Source organism: Engystomops pustulosus, chromosome 3 (genome assembly GCF_040894005.1).
Source record: "Engystomops pustulosus chromosome 3, aEngPut4.maternal, whole genome shotgun sequence".
In the NCBI taxonomy this organism is placed as follows: domain Eukaryota; kingdom Metazoa; phylum Chordata; class Amphibia; order Anura; family Leptodactylidae; genus Engystomops; species Engystomops pustulosus.
The window spans coordinates 162234712-162258224 of NC_092413.1; the positions used below are offsets into that span (position 1 = coordinate 162234712).

At 40.6% G+C, this 23513-nt stretch overlaps 1 protein-coding gene across 3 annotated transcripts in view; it reads left to right on the forward strand.

Moving 5' to 3' along the window:
* PLD1 (phospholipase D1) overlaps positions 1-23513 on the forward strand; it is a 169348-nt gene that overhangs the window by 128710 nt on the left and 17125 nt on the right. For 2 of the 3 annotated variants that reach the window (XM_072142797.1, XM_072142796.1), the window contains 11 exons: positions 1339-1542; positions 2061-2280; positions 2887-3000; positions 5390-5518; positions 5843-5961; positions 6776-6889; positions 13630-13740; positions 14113-14201; positions 16983-17096; positions 17592-17641; positions 19025-19159. In XM_072142797.1, coding sequence (XP_071998898.1) covers positions 1339-1542; positions 2061-2280; positions 2887-3000; positions 5390-5518; positions 5843-5961; positions 6776-6889; positions 13630-13740; positions 14113-14201; positions 16983-17096; positions 17592-17641; positions 19025-19159 — 1399 coding nt within the window. The remainder of the gene's footprint in view (positions 1-1338; positions 1543-2060; positions 2281-2886; positions 3001-5389; positions 5519-5842; positions 5962-6775; positions 6890-13629; positions 13741-14112; positions 14202-16982; positions 17097-17591; positions 17642-19024; positions 19160-23513) is intronic. The other variant, XM_072142799.1, reaches the window with a different exon arrangement.

The following is a 23513-nucleotide window of genomic DNA, read 5'->3' on the forward strand; positions in this document are numbered from 1 at the left end:
TATCAATCAATCTTTTATTTCTCTTCTACTTTATCTCTAATCTATTTATCAAGTAGAAGAGATATGGTAGATTGATTGATATATAGCTAGATGGATAGATAGGTAGATAAGTACTTAAATACTTCAGCAAGGCAGCACTCCAAGATTCAAGTGGAAAAGCAATGCAATGGCCAAACATCAGCAGCAGAATTAGCAGGCTGAAAAGCTGACTGGAGATAGCTGGTGTGCAGGAAGGGTTGCTTACTGCATGTCCATAGCTTTAGGCTGGGCTGGTAGATCGAGCCCGGGCAGTGGACCTCTGCTCTGGGGTTTAGTCTCCTGACTTAACCAACGTGTCAGGCAGCTGGCCAGAGACACCTCTGCTTCCTGGTAGTATGACTCTGGCTTGTGCAGCACAGACAGGTGCTGTACTCTCTTCTGCTTCTGAAATCTATTGACTTTGCAGGACCTGGTGCTCCCACCCACCTAGTGAGGTGGCAACACTCCCCAATCCGCTTCCAGCTTGCTTCACAATAGTACAAAGGATATCATTGGTTCATAAAATTTCACATATTAACTCTTGCATTAACAGGCAATGGCAAGTTTTCCATGTTGCAGACCTCCTAGTGAGGTGATCAATCTCACCAGGTAGCTACTGGCATGAAGAAGGACATTTACGCAACACCTACCCATCCCATGCGTTGGCAGGGTTGTTACACTTGGAATGCTTGAAAATAATTTTTCTGTGATCTGTCCTTTTACACTTTTTTTTAACACTATAGTATTAATTTGTGCATGTAGCTACCATCTAACAGCTCAGAATCACAGTAGTTATAAGCAAACATTGCATACAAGTTCAAACGCAACTAAAATGCCTCCTCAGCCAGAAATCCTATACAAACAAAATGTACTCTGAAAAAAACTACAAGGTGTGAGCAGTTCCCACATAAAGTACTGCATGTTTCTGCATTGTGTGTATGGGATTGGCATCAATACTGTTGTATTATGTGCTGGACATCAAATTCGTAGGTAATGTGTAACATGTGCAGATAACCTAATAACACAGGGTAGCAGCACCCTAATGTGTTCAGTAATGCTGATTGGTTTTATCTAAGTTAATAAAATTAATGTTTATTTATATGGAGGCATCATATTGCGCAGAGCTTTACAAATTATAGGGGACATATACAAATATAATAAATACATTACAGAATGGCAACAGTTATATGGAATAATAGAAGTTAGGGCCCTTCTATACAGTGAACTTGTATAGAAATAGTAAGCAGATTTATCATAGATGTACATACAATATGTACACTTTTCTCATGTGTGTTTGATGGTTGATCCTTTTTTATTCAGGTGATGAGACATCCAGATCATATGTCATCCTCTGTGTACTTGTGGGCACACCATGAAAAGATAGTAGTTATTGATCAGTCTGTGGCTTTTGTTGGAGGAATTGATCTTGCTTATGGACGATGGGATGATGATGAGCATAGGTTAACAGACGTGGGGAGTGTCAAGAGAATCGTAGCAGCGCAGTCCACCACTGGCATCAACACGGTAAAGTAAACTCCTCCTTTACATTTCCTGTAACCTTATCCTCCCATAAATCTGAATGCTGGAAGAGTTTACCATGATCCTATATGACAGTGATGGCAAACCTTTTAGAGACCAAGTGCCCAAATTACAATGAAAAGCCACAAATTTAATTGCAAAATGCTAACACCGCAATTTAGCTTATTCTTTTACAACATCAATACAGTTAAAAGGAGGACAAATTGAGACAATCATTGTAGCTTCTCTCCAGGATCCCACAGTACAAATAGAATCGTGTGGCAAGCAGGAGGACCTCCAGAGATTGTCCACACCTTCACACTCTTCCTGGATTCCCAAGCAGCTAAGGACATGATGCTTTTACATAGCGCTGCAACCAGCATCTCTTATATTGCCTGGAATTGCAGGAAGGTTCTTTGAGTCCTGTCTGGTAAACCGTGCCATAGGTTTGCCACCACTGCTATATGACAATGTTACCTACTGTACATTGGTTTTAAACATCCTTAATAGACTATTTCTTTTAGGCTTTGTCAGGGTCCATGCAGGCTCTGAACGGTGAAGACAAGTCCAACCGGAAAACAACCTTTCAAGTTCAGGACAAAAAAGGAGAAGAAGTGGTAGATAGTTCAAAGATACGTGGCCTTGGGAAATCCAAAAAGTTTGCCAAGTTCAGCCTTTATAAACAGCTCCACAAGCACAACCTCCAGCATGCGGATAGTGTCAGCAGCATAGACAGCCAATCACGTATGTACTCTATTATTTCCTACCAGAAGCAATGTGTCCAGGTCATTAAGCATCCCTGGTAATATGTCAAGATAACGATTCTAAAGGCACAACGAGCTGTGAACCGGAGCAGGGCTACTCTCTCTTATAACTGGAGAGACATGGCAAGTCAAATGGCCAAGGCTGGCCTTCTATAGAAAGTGATACCCAGTACAGTTTTTACATTTTAAATGTCCACTTAAATTTTTTCAGATTTTTCCTTTGGCTGGTCTCCTATAACATTTTAGTAACCGTTCAATTTATTTCTGTGGTGCTATGAGCCCAAGCATTTTAGAGCTTTTAAGTGTAGATATTATTTCGCTTCTCTAAAATAATTTACTGGGAAACATTTACGCCACAAAGGATTTGATGATTGCCCTGTCTCATTCACTTTTCACTATTGCTGCTTCTCGTGATACAAGATTCCCTGCAAATGGAAATGTTATAATACAAACATCCCCTTGATTTAGTGGTGTAACAAGCTCATTATGTCCCCTGAGGTTAGATGTCCCACTTACACCTACAGCGTGGTTCGGTACTGACTCATATGTGGTAAATTGTGGTAAAGCAGCATCTCCCTTTCTACAGGCGTTACTGATTCTCACAGTAGTCAGCAAAGATTATTCCATGGTATAAAATCACATCGGAGATTGTTTCATCCCCTGAGTGGTTCTGTGCGAAAGATCACTCAGTATAGGACTGGTGAGTGAGTGGAATATGTGGCAGTGGTGTATAGGGGTCCGGTGCTTACTTACTCCTGCATTGTTCTATGTAACTAAATGGCTACTTTATTTCTACTAATAGATGGCTTCTGAGTTCTGACACTTTTCCAGCTGCTTAAATTACATAGCATTTTCTATGAGCGGCTTCATCCAGCCATGTGATGTTATTTCTTGGGTAGATTTAGGAATATAAAACACATGCTATATAGTAAAACATTCCTGCTCTTTAGGACACCCCTCCATAACTAGGTACAGGACCTATACTTCTAACCTATTAGGCCCTTTACATTGCAGAGTGAGGGGACATATACAGAAGCCACACTGTGTAATTTAAATTTCAAAATCCTTGAGTAACATATTTTTTGTATAAGTCATAGATCACTAAACATTGTTTGCCTTTACATATTAAAGTACATCTACCCCCAGAATCAAGGATTGTAAACCAAGCAAACTGACATTGATGTGCGCCCCCTCCGGCAGGATCTACTTTTCTTTAAACTTCTTATGCCGTGATTTTTAAGAGAAAAAAGTCTTTAAATTGATGCAAAGAGCCCGAGGGACTCCATACTTCATTAGCACCTATGGAGTTCAGGACCCCTCAGATCGATTTGCATAATTTTCAAAGCCTTTATTTTGTAAAAAAAAAAAAAAAAAGGTAATAAGAAGCTAAAAGAAAAGCTGATCTGGCTAGTTACTTTACACTTTTGAGGAGTTTTGTTGTGAAAATAGGGGAAAATATGAGATGAGTGTCCTTTAAGAAACTAGGCCGTTCCATTTTATAGCTTTTATGTTGTTGAGTAAGGGTTGTTCTGCAAAAGCAAAGGGCGTAGTGATGGCTTAACTGATATGATAGTGACAAATCATCACATGAGTCAGGAAAGCGTTGCTGAGAGCCCCTAGTAATGTGGAAGGAGTGGTTTTTGGTATAAGCAATGGATTAGGGACTGGTTAGTTTTGTAGGATGGTTAGAAGTTGGGCACATTTCTTGCAGAGTAGGGATCCGTGTGACCAAACAGTAAAGTAAATTAACACAACTATTAAATGGATCCACAAGAATCCTCAGTTTTTTCCAGCTTTGAGGACTGGCCTGGAATGATGCAATATGTTTTCTGGAACATCATCCCAGATAATTTTGCATTGTGCTGTTTACTTTGGGATAACTGTCATGTACAGTCCAAAGTCTTTATGGTGATGGCTCTGGCTTATAAAGAGGAGTTCAGCTATCGTGTCGGCGCTTTTCATATGTTTTGCTTTATTATTCTGGTGTTGGTGTAAGATTTTTATCTTATGATTGCATAACTTGTTAGCTTTCTCTTTAGGAGAAATTGAATATTAACCCGTGATTTCTTCTCTTCATATGAGATGGGCAATTCTGTTGTAATACCCACAGACTATTTGCAAATGTTTTAATAAAGAGACACTATTACCTTAGTTTTAGTATGTTTTAAGAGCACATTCTACCAATTATTTACTGATCAAATAGACATATGTTTATGTAGTGCTCCCCTAAACCGATACTCTTTGAGGGCTTATTCAGACAAGCGTGTATCTCATCCCTTTGCTATCTGTGGGTCTACAAAAAGCGACGACACATTAATGCCATCCATGTGCTATCAATTGTTACCTCAATTGTTGTTTTTTGTTGGGTTTTTTTTGGCCAATCATATTATGCAAACCGGATGCAAAGATGGCATGGAAGAAAGGAGGACATTTATCATACAGCAGGGCCAATTACGCCAGTTTATGATGAAGTTCCCACCGCCAAATACATCAGGAAGCCAGCTGACAGTTCTATTCCAGGCCATGCGCTATAGCCTGTGATCTTTCAGGCCTGAATGTTTGCAGACCATAGCTAGTGCACAGACGCAGGGCCCACTGCAACACCGGCCACGCCCACCATTCACGTCTCTACATGCCCACTTGGAGTATATATGCAGGGAATAGAGAAATAATCACAATTACAGGCGGTGCACAAGTAAGTGTGATTATTTCAGGACAATACACTGGCATACAAGTCCTGATAAATTCCCTTCCCGCAAAGAATCCAGTGCAGAGAAGATATAACTCCATCATGTGCATAAACTCTCGAAGCGTACAAGAGTATACAGTATCCATAGATATAAAAGAAAGTTTGTGTGTTATGGATGTTTTAGTCGCATTGTGCTGCCACGTAATATTACCTGACCACTTAGCGGCTACAGGAAAGATTAAAGCTGTGTTACGTATTTGTTAGTGGGTAATCATGTCTCTTTATGTTTGAAACATTAACAGCTTAACTAGCTGCCTTCTCGCTGGTGCATTTTCCATCACTGAATATCTTTCACAACAAGTATTGCTGACACTTTTTTTCTATTTCAATGCTTCTCCAGACAGAGGATCTGTTCGCAGTTTACAGACGGGTGTGGGAGAACTTCTCGGTGAAACGCGTTTCTGGCATGGGAAAGATTACTGCAACTTTGTCTTCAAAGACTGGGTACAGCTGGATAAACCCTTTGACGGTAAGATTCGGAGCCCTTGGAGATGGCCAGGCATGACTGTATTTTGTTAGAGAACCTGTCCTGTCACAGTCCTTAGATTTCCATTCACATGTTTATTTAGTAAATACTTATATTCCCTGGATCATCTTTTCTTATTACTCCTCTGAACAGGAATTAGATATAAGTATGTGTAGAGGAGGAAGGAATGCAAATGTTAGGAGCAATTATCGTGTGGGATTATAAATATACCATCTAGATAGTTTAGATGTTGTATGTTAATAGTGTTTAATAGTTTTTTTATACCAAACTACAATTTATCTTATATGAACTCCCATCTGTCTCCAGATTTCATTGACAGATATCAGACGCCCAGAATGCCCTGGCATGACATTTCCTCAGTTGTACATGGCCATGCTGCACGTGATGTGGCAAGACACTTTATTCAGCGCTGGAATTTCACTAAGGTTTGTCATTTACAAGTGTATAACTGTACAAATGATTATTGTTGTTTCCATTTTTCATATAGTGCCAACTTTCTCTATAGTGCTGTACCTAGATCACTCAGTGTAAGATTTATATCTCTGACCCAGACATCCTCTTTGCTAGCTCCACTGAGTCCGTCAGCCATGTCAGGAAAAGAAACAAAACAAAAAAGAACTTTTTATCTTTCCTCCACATAAAGTTTCCTTCCCACCAGACCCATTGATCACAAAAGTCCACTGCCTTGGAACATTCTTCTGCTCTTTGCTTCAAGCCCCACATCCAAGTCCTCACTACAACCTGCTGCCTCCACCTCAAGAACCTCTCTCTCATCTGCTGCCTCTCCTAACCTGAGTCCACAAAATTGCAAGTTCATATCTCAATCCTCTCCCACTTGGTCTCTGTGGTCTCCCAACTAATTCTCTAACATGCCTACTATGTATCCTGAACTTTATCCTGCCCGGCTAATCCATCTCCTCGTCTCCTCACTTCCCATCAGCCTCTGCTAGTCTCTCCACTGGTTACCCATTACACAGAAAAATCAGTTTAAAATGTTAACCATGACTTACAAAGCCGTCTATAACCTGTCCTCTCCTTATATAAGTTTTAATCAGCCAAAAGCATTCTACACATAATGCAATAGTCTGTGATCCCTTTTTGAATGTGCAGCTCCATGGAATAATTGGTGCCCAATAAATAAATAATAATGATTGTGTGACACTGAGATCACAAACTTGTATTAACATTTAAAATCTTTTCTTTGAAAAGTGTAATAATTTCTTTTATCTTCTGTTTCAGATCATGAAGCCCAAGTACCGTTCCCTGTCCTACCCTTTCCTGCTACCCAAATCTCACAAAACAGCCAAGGAGTTGCCTTATCAGGTTCCAGGATCCATCCATGCCCAGGCACAGGTATGTGTGGTGTGTGTGATAAACCAAAAGCTGTCTGTATATACATATTTAAAGGGTTACCGTATATGCTCGAGTATAAGCCGAGTTTTTCAGCACAAAAAAAAGAAAAAAAGAAAAAGTGTACTCACGTTTTGATGACCCCCTTCCCCCCGACAGGTCCTCTTCTATACAGCGATGCTCCAGAATCGGGTCCATGTCCCTGCGCCGTCTGTCGCAGGGATCCTGGCGTTAGCCGCTGGCTGAGGTTCTACTGTGTGCACAGGCATCAGTATACACTACAATGTCAGCGAGGAGCTGACGTCATGGGGACGCCATTATATTGTTGGCAGGGGCTGCAGGCTATATACTAGGGTCTGACAGGGGGCTGGCAGGCTATATACTACAGGGGGCTGGCAGGCTATATACTACAGGGGGCTGGCAGGCTATATACTGCAGGGGGCTGGCAGGCTATATACTGCAGGGGGCTGGCAGGCTATATACTACAGGGGGCTGGCAGGCTATATACTACAGGGGGCTGGCAGGCTATATACTACAGGGGGCTGGCAGGCTATATACTACAGGGGGCTGGCAGGCTATATACTACAGGGGACTGGCAGGCTATATACTACAGGGGGCTGGCAGTCTATATACTACAAGGGGCTGGGAGGTTATACACTACAGGGGGCTGGAAGGTTATACACTACAGGGGGCTGGCAGGCTATACACTACAGGGGGCTGGCAGGCTATACACTACAGGGGGCTGGCAGGCTATACACTACAGGGGGCTGGCAGGCTATACACTACAGGGGGCTGGCAGGCTATACACTACAGGGGGCTGGCAGGTTATACACTACAGGGGGCTGGCAGGCTATATACTGGGAAGGCTGTGAGCAATGCATTTCCCATCCTCGGCTTATACTCGAGTAAATTTTTAAATTTTTTTTTTTTGTGTGTTAAAATTAGGGGTTCTCTGGTCAGCTTATACTCGAGTATATATACGGTATTCCCAGAAAGACAATATTCTTAAATATACTCAGGATAACAAAATAACACATTCTCTAATTTACTGTTATTAATAAAAAATACAGCATTTCAGATATAATTCCTATCTATCAGTAAAAAAAAATAAAAAATGTAGTTGTTAGTCCTAGTCTGTGCTGCGGGAGTCTGAGGCAGGCATTAGCTCTAGCCATGCTCTGTTGGGAGTCAGGAGCAGGCGTCAGCCCCAGCCCACGCTGTGGGGGTTCTGAGGCCAGCATAAGCCACTGCCCGCTCTCGCGGATCTGGGGTTGGCGTCAGCCCTAACTTGCTCTGTGGAGGGTCTGGAGCCGGCATCAGCCACTGCCGTCTCTGTAGGTTGAAATGTCTGAGGAGACAATGAAGAGGTTGTACACAACTTTTTAAATACATGGTGTAATATTACTATAATTGTATCAAGTTGCAACTTAAGCACAAAAAACAGGGGCTGTAATGATTTTCTTATATATAGACGTCTATTAACACTATATACAGCTAGCAGTTATATATTTGTATTACTGAAAGTTTCATATTCCCCGTGGCTGAAAATACTCCTCAAAAATGGTGAGAGGAGTATTATTACCCTTCTGAAAACTGTTAGTGCGACCTCTGGGCGGGGGCCACTGCAGTGAGCAGGGTGCAGAGAAAAGCTCAGCTCAGCATCAGGGTCAGGGAAGACATCTTGCTCTTCTCTCTAAGTCAGAAGTTACAGGGTCGTGTCTAGGGGCAACCAAAATTGTGTACAGCAGGACTGATAGAGCCAGGTTGGAATTATATCTGTGAAATGCTGTATTTTTGTTAATAACAGTGAATTAGAGAATGTTTGTTTTATTTTGTTACATTTAAGAAACTTGTCTTCGTGGGAATACCCCTTTAAGGTGTGGTCATGCCTAGTGTACAGGTCTTGAAGTCACAATTCTTCATGTCTTTCTGCTACATCAGTACAGTTTGCAAATAGTCCAACCAGCACAGGATTAACCACAAAACTCCCATCACAAATACATTCTCAGAGGTGGCATTTACTTCCAAACGACGCAGCATCACATTATCTGGTCTGTGGATATTCACTTGTGAGTTATGGGTCAGTATTCGTTATCAGACCCATTATATAGCAACACCACAGATCAAAGTCATCCTCCAAGAGTCCGTCTGCATCCACCAGTATATACTTGTATGTAGTGATCTGATCCTTACTTTGTGTCTGGCAGTGATGTGCAGTATGTGCCATTCACTTGCTGAATTAGCCAGGTGTGAAGTTATGTTGCTGTGTACAGCCCAACACAACTAACCACAAAGTCTCTCTAGTATATGAGTAACTATTGTTGTAATACTTCATTTAAATACAGGGCGTAGTATATAATATTGGAATTGACAACTATAGGGGGTGAAGTTTGTACTAGACATTATACTGATGTCCCCATTCTAAGTATTATCCAACTTGTCATTTACTTTTATATATATCGATCCGAGTGCGCTCCTCTGTATGTAGGCGCTGTGCTTCATTTCTCAAGGTTAGGGCAATCTCTTATTAAATGGCTACTTTACTTTTTTACCCAGAATGGGCGATTTTAAAGGTAACAAGTGTTAATAAAAGCAGTGCGGCTGATGACTGAGAAGTTGCAGTGAGAGGCTGTTCTGGGCAGCCGCCCAGCTCTGAGAGATGTTTTACAGACATTGGCCCTCTCCTTAGATCAGTGGGTGTCTCCTCCATAGAGAAGAACTGTGCTGGGAGACAGATGAAGGAGGCGGAAAGAGGAAATGGCAGTGCGATGACTAGTGCTCCTGTTTTATGCAGTATGCTGGAAAATATTATATTCAAATTTTGTCTTCTATGCTACAGAGGTTGTGGAAAAGTGAAACTCACCCTGTGAGCAATACCAATATAACGTCATGTCTGAAGATGGGGCTGGGTTCACCAACCGTGCTGCGCAGCCTCACCCACCCATACTTTACTTCCTTTATGTGTCCGGTGTATTTCATCATATAAATTATTTATAACATTATATTTTATATCATGAAGAAGGAACAAGTGTAAAGTTATCCTTCCATGTCTGGATGCAGCCAGGGCTAATGTGAATCAGTTATAGGGCCATGTAATATTGAATAAAGTAAAGTATTGAGTAAAGCCCCTGCTGGGAGCACAAAAGCCCAAAAATCCTTTCCCTGCCACCTCACAGGGTGGCACCTTTATAGCTATAACTGTTAAAGTGACAGGAAGTGACAAATGCAATCACCAAGTCGTCTGTATTTTAAAAAAAAAAATAAAGGTTTACTTTTTAATCAGTTTTATCGCTATATTTCTAGCTGAAAAGCAGATTTATTTTTATTTCCGTTTTAGTGATGATATATTCATGTGAACATATGACTGTGAGGTATCTATGAATGCTACACATGTTCATCTATTACATTTAGGAGGTGTGAAACTAATTATTTTCAGTTTGAAGCATATTTTTTTACCATTAAAGTAAATTTTCATGCTTTTTTTTTTATAAAATTTTACACTTTGAATCAAAATTGCATGAAGATGCCTTTTGTCTTTAAACTCCTTAAAGGAAATCTACCATCAAAATTCAGCATCGATAAACCAGGGACACTTGATTTAGACACTGTGACTTTGGTAATCTTCTAATATTTGTTATGCATGGCTTCCTCCCAAAAATTCACAGGTTGTTGCAGTGTGCAAGCACTTCCCCCTACCACTGTGTGCTTGAACTTTCGGATACATCAAGAGGAGGGAGAAGGGAAGTGCCAGGCACGAGCGGAGGGGTAGACAGTGTAAACAGATATATACATATCTGTTTATGCATGCGCAGAACAGCAGGCCTGCGGCTGCGCAGTCAATGCTCCTAAGCCACAGCCACTGCGCATGCACAGACAGCAGGTTTCTCGGTCGAGGATGCACAGCTACGAGGAGCTGCGCGCCAAAGATTTCTGGTAGGAGGAACAAAGAGGCTACTGGGGCGTGGAGTAGCCACGCTGCGTAACCTCAGCTTTGGCTACTCCATGCCCCAGTAACTACTTTAGAAAATGTACACATTAGCCAAATAAAAGTCATCAAAAGATTGTGGGGACGTGAGGATTAGCCCTTAAAAGGGCTATACTCATGTCCTATAGATGTACCTACCACCCGATCTTCCATTTACATGTAGATATGTGGTGGTATGTTCCCTTTAAGGGAAATTATATTTACATGTACCTTTTTTTTAACATCCAATTGAATTAATATATGTATATGGCAGATGAATTAAATTGAATGTCAATACCTAGATGAGAATACCCCTTTACGGGCAGCTGTAATAAGCCTTTCCACTTGGGGTTTTCATTTGTGTCAGTGAGATTGAGAGCATAGAATAATAGATGTGCTCTGAAAGTGCTATGATGAGACCAGATGGGTGAGGAACAAGGCGCTGATAGTATTTCACACTTCCTCAAGTATTTCACTTGTACCAGCGAAATGCCATCCTCAGTAATGTGTCGAGAAGCTAAATGCTTTGGAGTTGTGGAATTCTTTTCAAAGTTGTACTTTATGTCTACATGTCTATTATCACAGCTCCCCCTGGTGGTTAGTTGTGTGTATTGTCTACAGACTTCTCATGGACACAAATTTGTAAGTTATATACGTTGGGCCCAGTTCACATTTGCATTCAGCCTTCACCATTGCGTCAGTAAAACCTGTCTCACGTGGCTGTTCTTTATTTGTTGCACAAAAAAAACAATAAAATCATCAGTCTTAGAGTAGGTTTTTTTGGGGAACTGGTGGTAAGACTGATGATTTTATTGTGTTTTTTTTTTCTTTTATGCAATCAACACTGAAGGCTGGTGCTGGATTATTTATTTTTGACCGCCGAATTGCATGCGCCTTGCCGTGTATACTGGAGTATAAGCCAACCTGAATATAAGCCAAGACCTCTAATTGTACCACAAAAAAGCTGGGAAAACCTATTGACTCTAGCATAAGCCTAGGGTGGCAAATCCATTGGTAACAGCCAATATATAGCTAGTCAGTCCCCTTCCCCCCTAGTATACAGCCAGCCCCCTGCCCCAGTATATATAGCCAGACAGCATGCCCCCAGTATATAGCTAGCCAGACTCCTGCCCGTATAGATAGCCAGCCAGGCCCAAGTTGCCCCTATAGATAAAAAGCCAGCCTCACTTTGCCCAATTTAAAAAAAAGTCAATACTCACCTTTCTCATGCCCACTGTGTGTGCCAGACCAAAGAAGAGAAGACCTGCAGGCGGATCAGGAAGATGAGACTTTCTTTTTTTCTTTTTTTTTACTTGAGTGTAAGCTGAGTTTGGGTTTTTCAGCCCATTTTTTGTGCTGAAAAACTCAGCTTATACTCGAGAGTATGTGGTATCCATTGCACATGCTAAGGACCATCATGAGAAATGGGTGAGCCAATACATAGTTTTGTTTTTTAAAGGGGTTGTCCGAGTTCTGGAAAAAAAACTAAAGGTGACCGGGAGAGGGCTGCTTAAAAAAATAAAGTCCTACTTACCTTCCGGTGCCCTCCGGTATCCAGCGCTGTGGTATCCGGGCGCTATGTAAACAAACATGGCTGCCGGAGCAGCGCAGGACTCAGCTTCCGGCCGGACCCGACAACCTTCCGGCCCCCATACATAATAGGGACGGGTAGGCGTGCCCAGCCACGGCTGCTCCGGTGCTGTGCTGCTCCGGTGGCCATGTTTGTTTACATGGCGCCCGGACCGGAGTGACAGCAGTGCTGGATACCGGAGGGCACCGGAAGGTAAGTAGGACTTTATTTTTTTTTAAGCAGCCCTCTCCCGGCCACCTTTAGTTTTTTTTTCCAGAAATCGGACAACCCCTTTAACTAAAACTATATAAACAGAACTCTAGCAGATCCGTTAAAATGTCCTTTGAATACAATGGTGTTTTTGTGCACCATTTCTGTTATTCGAAATCAATCGCCATTTTAACAGAACTGTTACATTTTCGTTATTGTTTCAGAGGCAGAATAGATCAGAGTTCCAAATGCAGGTGTGAACTGGGTCTAATCCATACAAGGGCGTCATATAGAAATATTTAAAAAGTTAATTCATAATGTACATTGTAGCAGGCATGTTTTATATCTGGGAGATACAAGTAGGTTTTCTAAATGTAAGTAAGGCACTGTTCACATTTTCATCAATTCCATGAGTCTTATTCAGGAGTTTTTATTATATTTGATATCATCACTAAGTGCATCTGCCCAGTGCTGACGGTGTGTGCCATTTGATAGATACATCGCTCCATTTTGTTATTTTTTTATTTGTTATTTTTTTTTTTTATAAAACAGAAAAAAATCCACATAATTCACAGCTGAAGTTGTTGGTGGATGAGTCAGTGACCAGAAAAGTATGGCCCCATAGCTCAAAAGTGATATAAATCCCATAGAGCAAGATAGCATACTATGTCATGGTATTTCGTTGTCTAGCTCAAGGGCAGCTGCTCTGTTTTGTCTTGTTTGCTAGAAGTATTTTACAGTTCATGTCAGATAAAAAATTGTAGCAACCATTTGCAGACAAGATTGGTGGGAGGCACTAATCACAATAGTTCCCTAGATAATATATGAGGAATCTCCAAATCGGTGGGCAGCATGTTAACTATGAAGAGCAATGGTTTTAGATGTTCTTCATTGTTCTGAAGGAAATGTTATGAGGACATGCCTTGTCAGGAAATGTATTATATTTTCTATTGTTTCTCTGCATGTTTTTAATCTAACCCTGCTGTGTTTTCCTCTTAGGTCCTCCGTTCTGCAGCGGACTGGTCAGCTGGGATCAAGTACCATGAAGAGTCCATCCACAATGCGTATGTGCATGTGATTGAGAACAGCAAGCACTACATCTACATTGAGGTGTGCAGACTTTGCTCCTTGTATAACTTGTTTTATTAAGCAACCAATGTTTATGGTGTTATTCAGCAGATTGTTCTCTACGGACATTTAGCTTCAAAAATGCCCACTGCAAAAAATGGAGCATTTCCTACCTTTCTCCTATCATTTCCAGTGATAACTGTATTCTACAAGGCAGCCCTCTTTATATTATACATTATTTACCCTTCCTAAGAATTACGGTAGTTCAAAAGTACAAAATAGTTTTCTCACAATAGCTAGTAATGTAGTTATAATGTAGAGGCAAAGGCGTGGTGGATAAAAGTGATGTATGATTAATAATGTCACAGTAATTCTGCGCATTCGCTATAAAACACTATATTCTTTCTATTCCAGAATCAGTTCTTTATCAGCTGCTGTGACAGTAAACTTGTGTTCAACAAAATTGGGGACACCATTGCACAGAGAATTATTAAAGCTCACAGGTAACGATTAACCCCTTAACGACTTGGCCTTTTTTAGTTTTTTCACTTCCATTTTTCACTCACCAACTTCAAAAATCTATAACTTTTTTATTTTTCCACATAAAGAGCTGTGTTATGGCTTATTTTCTGCGTAACAAATTGCACGTCATAGTGACGGTATTTAATATTCTATGGCGTGTAATGGGAAGCGGGAAAAAAATTCCAAATGCAGTGAAAATGGTGAAAAACCACATTTGTGACGTTTTCTTGTGGGCTTGGATTTTACAGCTTTCACTCTGCGTCCCAAATGACATGTCTACTTTATTCTTTGGGTCGGTACGATCACGTGGATACCAAATTTGTATAGGTTTTATAATGTTTTCATACATTTAAAAAAATTAAAACCTCCTGTACAAAATATTTTTTTTAAATTTTGCCATCTTCTGGGGCCAATAACTTTTTCATACTTTGGTGTACGGATCTGTGGATAGTGTCATTTTTTGCGAATTTTGATGCCGTTTTCATTACTATAATTTTTGGGACTGTGCGACCTTTTCATCACTTTTTATAAATTTTTTTATATTTTTCAAAATGGCCAAAAAATGCCATTTTCGCTTTTGGACGCTATTTTCCGTTACGGGGTTAAACATAGTGAAAAAACATTATCATATTTTGATAGATCGGGCATTTTCGGACGCGGCGATACCTAATGTGTTTATGATTTTTACTGTTTATTTATTTTTATATCAGTTCTAGGGAAAGGGGGGTGATTTGAATTTTTAGGTTTTTTTTATTATAGTTTTTTTTTTTTTAAACTTTTTTTTATTTTTACTTTTACTATTTTTCAGACTCCCTAGGGTACTCTAACCCTAGGTAGTCTGATCGATCCTATCATATACTGCCATACTACAGTATGGCAGTATATGTGGATTTTACTCCCCATGCATTACAATGTGCAATTAGCACATTGTAATGCATGGGTTAAAACGAAGTAGCCTCGGGTGTTCGGAACACCCGAGGTTACCATGGCGACGGATCGCCACTCCCCGTGACGTCATCGGGGAGCAGCGATCCACGACAAGATGGCGGCGCCCATGCGGCGCCATCTCTTTGAAGCCGCCGGCAGCAATATGCAGCAAAGACTTACCGGCTATGGAGAGGGCTCGGCCCGCGAGCCCTCTCCATGCACCGGGACCCGGCGCGCGCCGTACTAGTACGGCGCGCGTCGGGAAGGGGTTAAATGCAATACTTCGAATGAAGGGCCTGCAGAACTCATTATGTACACTCTTCCTATTACTGTTTATTCCTCTGCAGACGACCGTGAGCTTAAAACGGGCCACAAACGCCCCTCACCCCTCCCCTCTTCATAGGACCTGAGCAGCCACACCAAAAATCTGGGCAGGAATAGGACCTGCTCTATAATATGTGGTGCAGCCACCGGGCTTGGTCACAGTGCGGTGACACATGGTGTGCATGCCACACCGACTTGACCGTGCATAACAGAAGTCGATGGTTTACAGCCAGTAAAAACGGTTGTGTGCACTTGTCTGTTAGGTCTTCAGTTATATGCATCAGTTATTGTGAGCCAAACCAGGAGTGGTCAAACACACCGAACAGGTGTAAATCTTTCCATGACACAGAGATGGGCTATAACTAAAAAAATTGTACCTCTTCTGTGTGTTCGAATACTCATGGATTTCGCTCAAAATAACTGATGCAAATAAGTTGATGACGGAGATGTAAACTGGGCCTAACATTGGCTAGAAAGCCTTTGGTTGTATGACACCAAATTATTATTAATGCATTAAATATTGCACTTACATTAGTGGATCAATGACTACGCTATATCACATTATGGGAAGTTGTGCCTATCCGTTGTGGGATCTTTGTAAAGTAGTTACTTTCAAAATAAAACATACATCTGGATATCGCTATGCACATTGGGGACAATAAGATTTTTGTCTGTTTCTGGACAATCACTGTCAATATTTTCAGCTTTCTATTGTCAGATTAGTATAGATTCGGAACCAAATAGTAATCGGGCTATCCTAGGCTGGAGGAAACAGAAATCTGTAAATAATAACATTTAATAAGAGAGCTGCAGTACAGGAGGATTTATAAAAGGGGAATGCAGAAAGGGGCCATTAACAGTAAGGGACTACAAAAAGACAAACATTATACTGCCTGGGCCACTAAGCAGGTCATTATTGGTATGTGTGCCAGTAAGAAGCAGGTATAATATATCCAGTAAGAAGAGTAAGAGTATGTATGGGGAAAAAAAATTTGCATGCAGTGAGTCTCTTGTCAAAAACAGTTGGCTACCTCTTTATAGTAAATCTACAATCAAAATTAAGCATGGTAAGCACTTATGGTACTTATAGATTCTGGCAATCTTCTTATATTTGTTATACATGGCCTTCTAACATCAACTCTTAAAATAATGCAGAGCCCCTCCATGCTTTAGCTTCACATTCTGTTACACTGCCTCATCCTCCCCCTGCTCCATCAGCACTTCTTGAAAAAGTAAAGCATGGAGGAGCTATGTTAGAGCCCCTCTGCCTCATTGGCTTAATTTTAAAAGTTGATTTTAGGAAGGAGGCCATGGATAACACATATAAGAAGATCAGCACAGTCACAGTGCCAGTAAATAATAGATTTATGTCTGAATCGATCATAATGAGCTGGTTCAGCCTACCTCAACTTTTATACTTCTCATTCTCTCTTAAAAGCAAGCAATATGTTTCTTATGTTGTGGAAATGTTTTTTGTACTATGTATTCATTGTACTATGATTTTTACAAAGGGAAAACAAAAGGTACCGGGTGTATGTGATCACTCCTCTGCTCCCAGGCTTTGAAGGAGATATCTCCACTGGAGGGGGAAGCGCACTGCAGGCTGTCATGCACTTCAACTACAGGTACCAGCACTTACAGATGCAGCAGTTGTCTGACAGTCAGCGAGTTGTCATGGTATATGAGATCTTGTTCTTGTAGAATTCTACCCTCTAGTAATGTTACTGTTAGGGAGACCAGCTAGTCCTCTGAATATATTTATATTATACATGCATTATATTTGTCACTATAATATTTCTGTCTTTATACATTAGTATTAAACTTTAGGGCTCGGCTCCCTCTTGTGGTCATTTCAGTGTATACATTATTCATTGTACAAAGCTGCAGGGAGTCTCTGGAAGGTATACACATCAGTATGGAAGATGTCATTAAGCAGTAGTACAGCAGTTGTTTTTGCAGTATCCCAGGGAGATTTGTATTACTCTTACCTTTTATCTTTATGTTCCCTACATGCTTCCAATAATACAGAATATTTTGGTGATGTTGTGACTCTTCTCATACATTGAATTGTGACATGTCTTTTTGCTTTCTTCTGTTTCTTCCCATGTGCACATGTATAGAACTATCTGCAGAGGAGAACATTCCATCATTGAACAGTTGAAGGCAGAAAGTAAGCACAGCATAAGTGGCAGCTTTAATAATCTTAGACAAGACACGCACAAGATGTGCCAAAGCACTTCTACACAACTTTTTTCTTATATATCTTGTACTAGCTGTAAATCCCGGTGCTGTGCAGGACTGTGGCTGTCTCTGCCCGTGGCTGTCTCTGCCCGTGGCTGTCTCTGCCCGTGGCTGTCTCTGCCCGTGGCTGTCTCTGCCCGTCTCTGTCTGTGACCGTCTCTGTCTGTGACCGTCTCTGTCTGTGACGTCTCTGTCTGTGACCTGATTGGCTTCCATGGGCAACTGGAACAGTTTTACCTCAGACATTTCTGGTAAATCTCCCCCTATCACTGTATCCCTATCCATCTTACCTCACACATAAGCGTTTTATACTCATTGCCGGTAGAAGCCAATCAAAACTCAGAGCTCATATTAATGACCTGTGCCAGAAAAGTAACCAATCACGGCTCCTCTTCCAACTGCCACAACAGCAGATAATGGCTCCTGTATATGGTAGTTAAAAAGTGTATTTTGGAAAGTACGGGTTGAAAATTTTGGCTCAAAACAGAGCTTTTATCGTTCCCTGATTCTGCAAAATTTGGTGATTGTAAATGCAACGGTGCAGATTAAGCAGACATACATACACACACACTTAGCTTTATATATTAGATTATAAAGAGCTGTCCTTCCCCTTTAAGAATGGCAAAAGTTTCTAAGTACATGCCCTAGGCCCTAGGGTCTGATGCATTTTTATTATTAAAGTTATCACAAGTTGTGGTTTTCCATACATTTGAAGGTAATAGTCTCTAATGATTCGGATGCTGAATCTTTGGTCAGCTTCTAGAATGAAGGGCAGGCGGGTTGAGCTGAGTGCTCTGCCACTTCTATTCTCATTAGCTGTTTACGTCTCTCTCTGAAGTTTATCGGAGGACAGGTTATAGATTTCCTGAGAACCTGTGGTTGTCATAGTATAAGGGGCACAGCGCTCACCAGGGAGCCTCATTCTCACTTGTGATCAGTAGGTAGTATCAGCAGCCAGACCTTATTGCTCACTTGAATGGACAGTTTCATTCATTCACAGCATTTACATCAGTCAATGTACTGTAACAATTGTGAAATGACTGACAAAAAAGCAGGTAGTAGTTGGCAAGAAACTGTCTCAGTCCCAATTATTAGGCCACTAGCATAGGTTTAAGTCATGTTAGAAGCGAATGTACTGTTTATATTGGATCTTGCTATATAATTCCATTACAAAGGCTTCTAGAACTTCACCTGCTCAGTTTTAACATTTTTGTCAAGTCATGGTTTAACTCCTGCCAGCCTGCAGGGGGAGCACTTGTTCTTCAGAATTCTGTCATCAGTTTGTATCTAACAAATGTTCTGTTCTCTTTAGTCGGAGACAATTGGCTGAACTACATATCCTTTTGCGGCCTTCGGACACATGCAGAACTGGAGGGGAACCTGGTTACTGAACTGATATATGTTCACAGCAAGCTGCTCATTGCTGATGATAATACCGTCATTATTGGTAAGAGCGATCACTGTTATATAACTGGATTTAGAAATATTGTGCCTCAATAAATAATGTAATCTGTAATTGAAAATCATATCAGATAATATATGTTAAAGAAGTAAAATGGTGATATTAAGGTCATATTGTATAACCACCAGTGCTGTTATCAGGATTGATTCTAGATGGCCTACAGGCAGGATCTAATCCATGAAGCAGTGGAACCAGGCTCTGCGTTATTCCCAGAATAGTTAAAGGGGTATTCCCATTACAGTAAATTAAGGTTATTGTTTATATGATAAAAAGTTATACAATTTGTCAATATACTGTGCTTTCTGTATCAATTCCTAATTCCTTCCTGACCATGGTCAGATTTCTGTCAATTGGGGGTAAATATAGAAGCTTTCTTTAGAATGACAGCAAGCAGAGATCTAGAAAACCGTTAGGAATTTATTGAGAAAATGTATTGGAAAATTGTATAACTTTTTATCATATAAATATTAACATTAATTTGCTGAAATAGGAACACCCCTTTTAACCATAGCTGCGGCTTTCAATCACTTCTACAGTGGCCACAGCTGCAGTCATGTTTTTTGGCTACTACTCACAGCATGGAGATAATCACATTCAGTTCTGCACATCAGACCCACAGTAAGACAGATAAATAAACCATGCTTGCCCTGCATTAGCTCCCAGCTACACAGCTTCCTCTCTCACTGCTCCAGCCTGTTCTTATGGTGTCGCCCCCTGTATCTCTTTTTTTACTGTCCCTCCTCACTGACAGACAGACAGACACAGGAAGAGGGGTGGGGGAGGGAGCAGTAAGAATCATATCTCTGCTTCTGCATCTACTCCTGTTCAAGAAAACAAAGAGTCACCAGAGCCTGCAGACAACACAAATGTAAGTATCAGGGATGCTTATTAAGGCAGTAAAAGCAAATGGGCAATTTAAGTAAAAGAGTTGCCAACACCTTTAAGTACTACCCTGTACATAGGCGATCAATGTAATCAAGTTAATTCTTGGACAACCCTGTCTGGAGAATCAGCTGACCTGACAACCCTATGCATCCTCCTTTCCCTTGCACATAAAATTAACACTTAGATAAGAAATTATCATTTCTTTGCTTGTATTTTTCCGAAACATGGTTATAGGAACACAATAAATTTAAAATTTAAAGCACATCTACCATCAGTTTACGTGTCTCTGATTGCAGATGTGTCCTAATAAGAAGTTCCTGACTTTTATTATAACCCTATATGCTGTAGTTATGTTAATTACCCAGGGACGCTGAGGCTTTGTCATCCGAGTGCCTCAGGAATCCTCATATTTTTAATTTATACATTCCCCCTGTTTCACTAGTGGTACTGCCCCCGCCTTCCCAAAAGAGCAAGTGACAGGCTAGCGCTACAAAGGGACTGCATAAAGTAAAATACGCGGCTTCGGGTGACGTAGCCTGAGCGCCCCAGGGTAATTAGCATAACTTTTATAACTCTATATTTACGCAATTCCGACATATAGAGTTAAATAAAAGAAGTCCTGTGGAAGTTCTTATTAGGACACATCTACCATCAGTAAACTGGGGGTACATGTCCTTTAACAGTGTCTTAAATCCATCAGAACAATTTGTTAAACGTTGTATTTACAGTTTTGCAGATAGTTTTGGCCTGACATTTTTCTTTCATAATACTTGAGATTTTATATTTTGGTACACACATTATTTATTGGTTGACTTTTTCTGGGGAAGTGTAAAAAACTACACTTATGTGAGTATCACATGTTTCTTCTTTCTCATCAGCTGACATTTTACACCATTATGAGGTACTTATAACCGTTTCTTTATTTTAAGAAAATCCACCAACAATACATAATAAACACTGTGACTGTGATAATCTTCTTATATTTGTTATCCATGGCCTCCTTCCTTCTAAAATCAACATTTAAAATTATGCTAATAGCCAGAAAGGGGCCTGTTATCAGAGCCCCTCTGTACTGCAGATTCACAGGCTGTTACAGGGTGAGCCTGCATATTAAAGGAAATTATCAATTTTAAAATGTTCATTCTGACCTAAATATACCATTACACAGCACTAGGTAAGCCGGTGCTGGAGGTGGTAGTGATAAAGCACAGAAATCCGCAGTTTTGATGAAAAATCGATTTATAAATAGGCATTTGGCCTCCGGGGCCCTTGACACACGCGCATGGCCGTGCATAATGAAGATACAGTGCACATGTGCCAATGCTCCCAAGAGCTCAGTGAAGTTTCAAGCATGCAAAGCGCCTGCATTGTTATGATTGTGCCTGCACGCCAAGTGCCATGTGTCAGGGGCCCCGGAGTGCTGAATGGGATCATGCCTATTGATAAATTAATTTTTCATCGAAACTGCGGATTTCCGTACCTTATCACGACCACCTCCAGCATCGACTTACCTAGCGCTGTGTAACGGTCTGTTTAGGTCAGAATGATAGACTTCCTTTACGGCCATCTTTTTTTAATACCTTTTTGGAGGGGATCAATACAGGCAAAATAAACAAATAATTAAAGGGAAGAAAAGCTTTGATGAGCTGCACTTTATTTATTTCAATCAAAATGCATGACAATACATTGTGAATGATCGATTTTTACTTTAGACTAGATTCACACAGTCATACATAGGTTTATTTTCATTTGGATCCCATAGTAAATCTGGTGAAAAAGATCTGGGGTGCACAGCGCACTATTCTACGCCATACCCTTCCTCTTTTCCCAGTGTCACCCCATGTTTCTCCCAAGACAAATCTACTTATTCTCAGACAGCTATTCCTGCCGGGACCACAACCCATTATAAGGATGTACACTGTGTGCACAAATTGCCTAATAAGCATACAGATTAAAATGGGAATTTCTCAGAAATGGCATAAGGGACAGAAATAATAATAATATTTTTTATATTGACCGTGAATCTCACTACAACATGCTGCTGGCAGATTATAATCAGCTGGTAAATTTTTACGTTTTGTAAACAGAATGTTAACAGAAATGTAATCAGGCAAATCCCCTCTTCTCAGCTGCTGTGATACATCTAGCAAACCGTATTCAATACTGGAGCATATACAGGCAGTCCCCGGGTTACATACAAGATAGGGTCTGGAGGTTTGTTCTTAAGTTGAATTTGTATGTAAGTTGAAACTGTATATTTTATAATGGAAGTTCTAGACAATTTTTTTTCTTTTGCCCCAGTGACAATTGGAGTTTCAAAATTTTTGGTGTAATTGGACCAAGAATTATCAATAAAGCTTCATTACAGACATCTTACAGCTGATCATTGCAGTCTGGGACTATAGTAAAGCATCCAGAGAGCTTCACCAGAGGTCACAGTGGGCAGAGGGGTCCGTCTGTAACTATGGGTTGTCTGTAAGTCGGGTGTCCTTAAGTAGGGGACCGCCTGTAGTATGTAATGTATATTGTATGTGTGTACTATAGAAAGCAGTAAATCAGAAGAATCAGAATTAGGATACGTAGAGTTAAAGAGTTGCAGATTACTTATATTAAAATGCATAAAATTGTAATGACTTGTCAGTGTGTGAGAAGTGAGAGCCACATGGCATTTGTTGGAACATTATCCAGTCCTCCATGCTGTGACTGGTTGATTGTACAGTTGATTACATGGATATAAATATTCTGGATGTGGCTTCCATTAGAATCGTTAAATAATATTTCAAGGATTTAAGCACAAAATTGTGTAACTGCTGAAATGAACCTATTTTAAGTTTAATGCTGATTGCATTGTGCAGAAAATGGAGCATGCGTCAAGAGTGGGCTAGCTGTCAAAATGTAGCCCATCTGTCTTGAATCAAAGTCAAGTTTAGCAATTAAACTTGACAAACCTGTTATCTGTTCTTTGAAGAACACGGAGTGCTTTGAAATCAGATAATTCTGGCATTGTCTGTACTGCAGAATCACGTTTCCTAAAAAAGTGTCCATAATTATAAGGATCTCTTAGAATATGGACATTTTCTGTCACAATACAATACAACTTTATTGATCTCTGGGGGGTATACTTTTGTGAATAGTGCTCAGGCATAACGTTACATTCAGTTGTAGGATAACATAAATAATACAGATGGGGAGACATTTCACAGACATTATTATGCACTTTACAGGGTTCACTTTTGTTGCTTACTGATACTAGTTACATCATAGCTCCCAACCGTCCCGATTTTGACTGGACTTTCCCGTTTTTCTTACCTCTGCCCCGCGTCACGGGCAGCTATGAGATTGTCACGGATTTTCCCCCCAGGTCCCGCTGTGTCCCTATAGTAAATACTTTGAAAGTCTGAACTCACAGTACAGAATGGCTTCTAACAGACATCGGGAGGGAATCCTTTTCAGA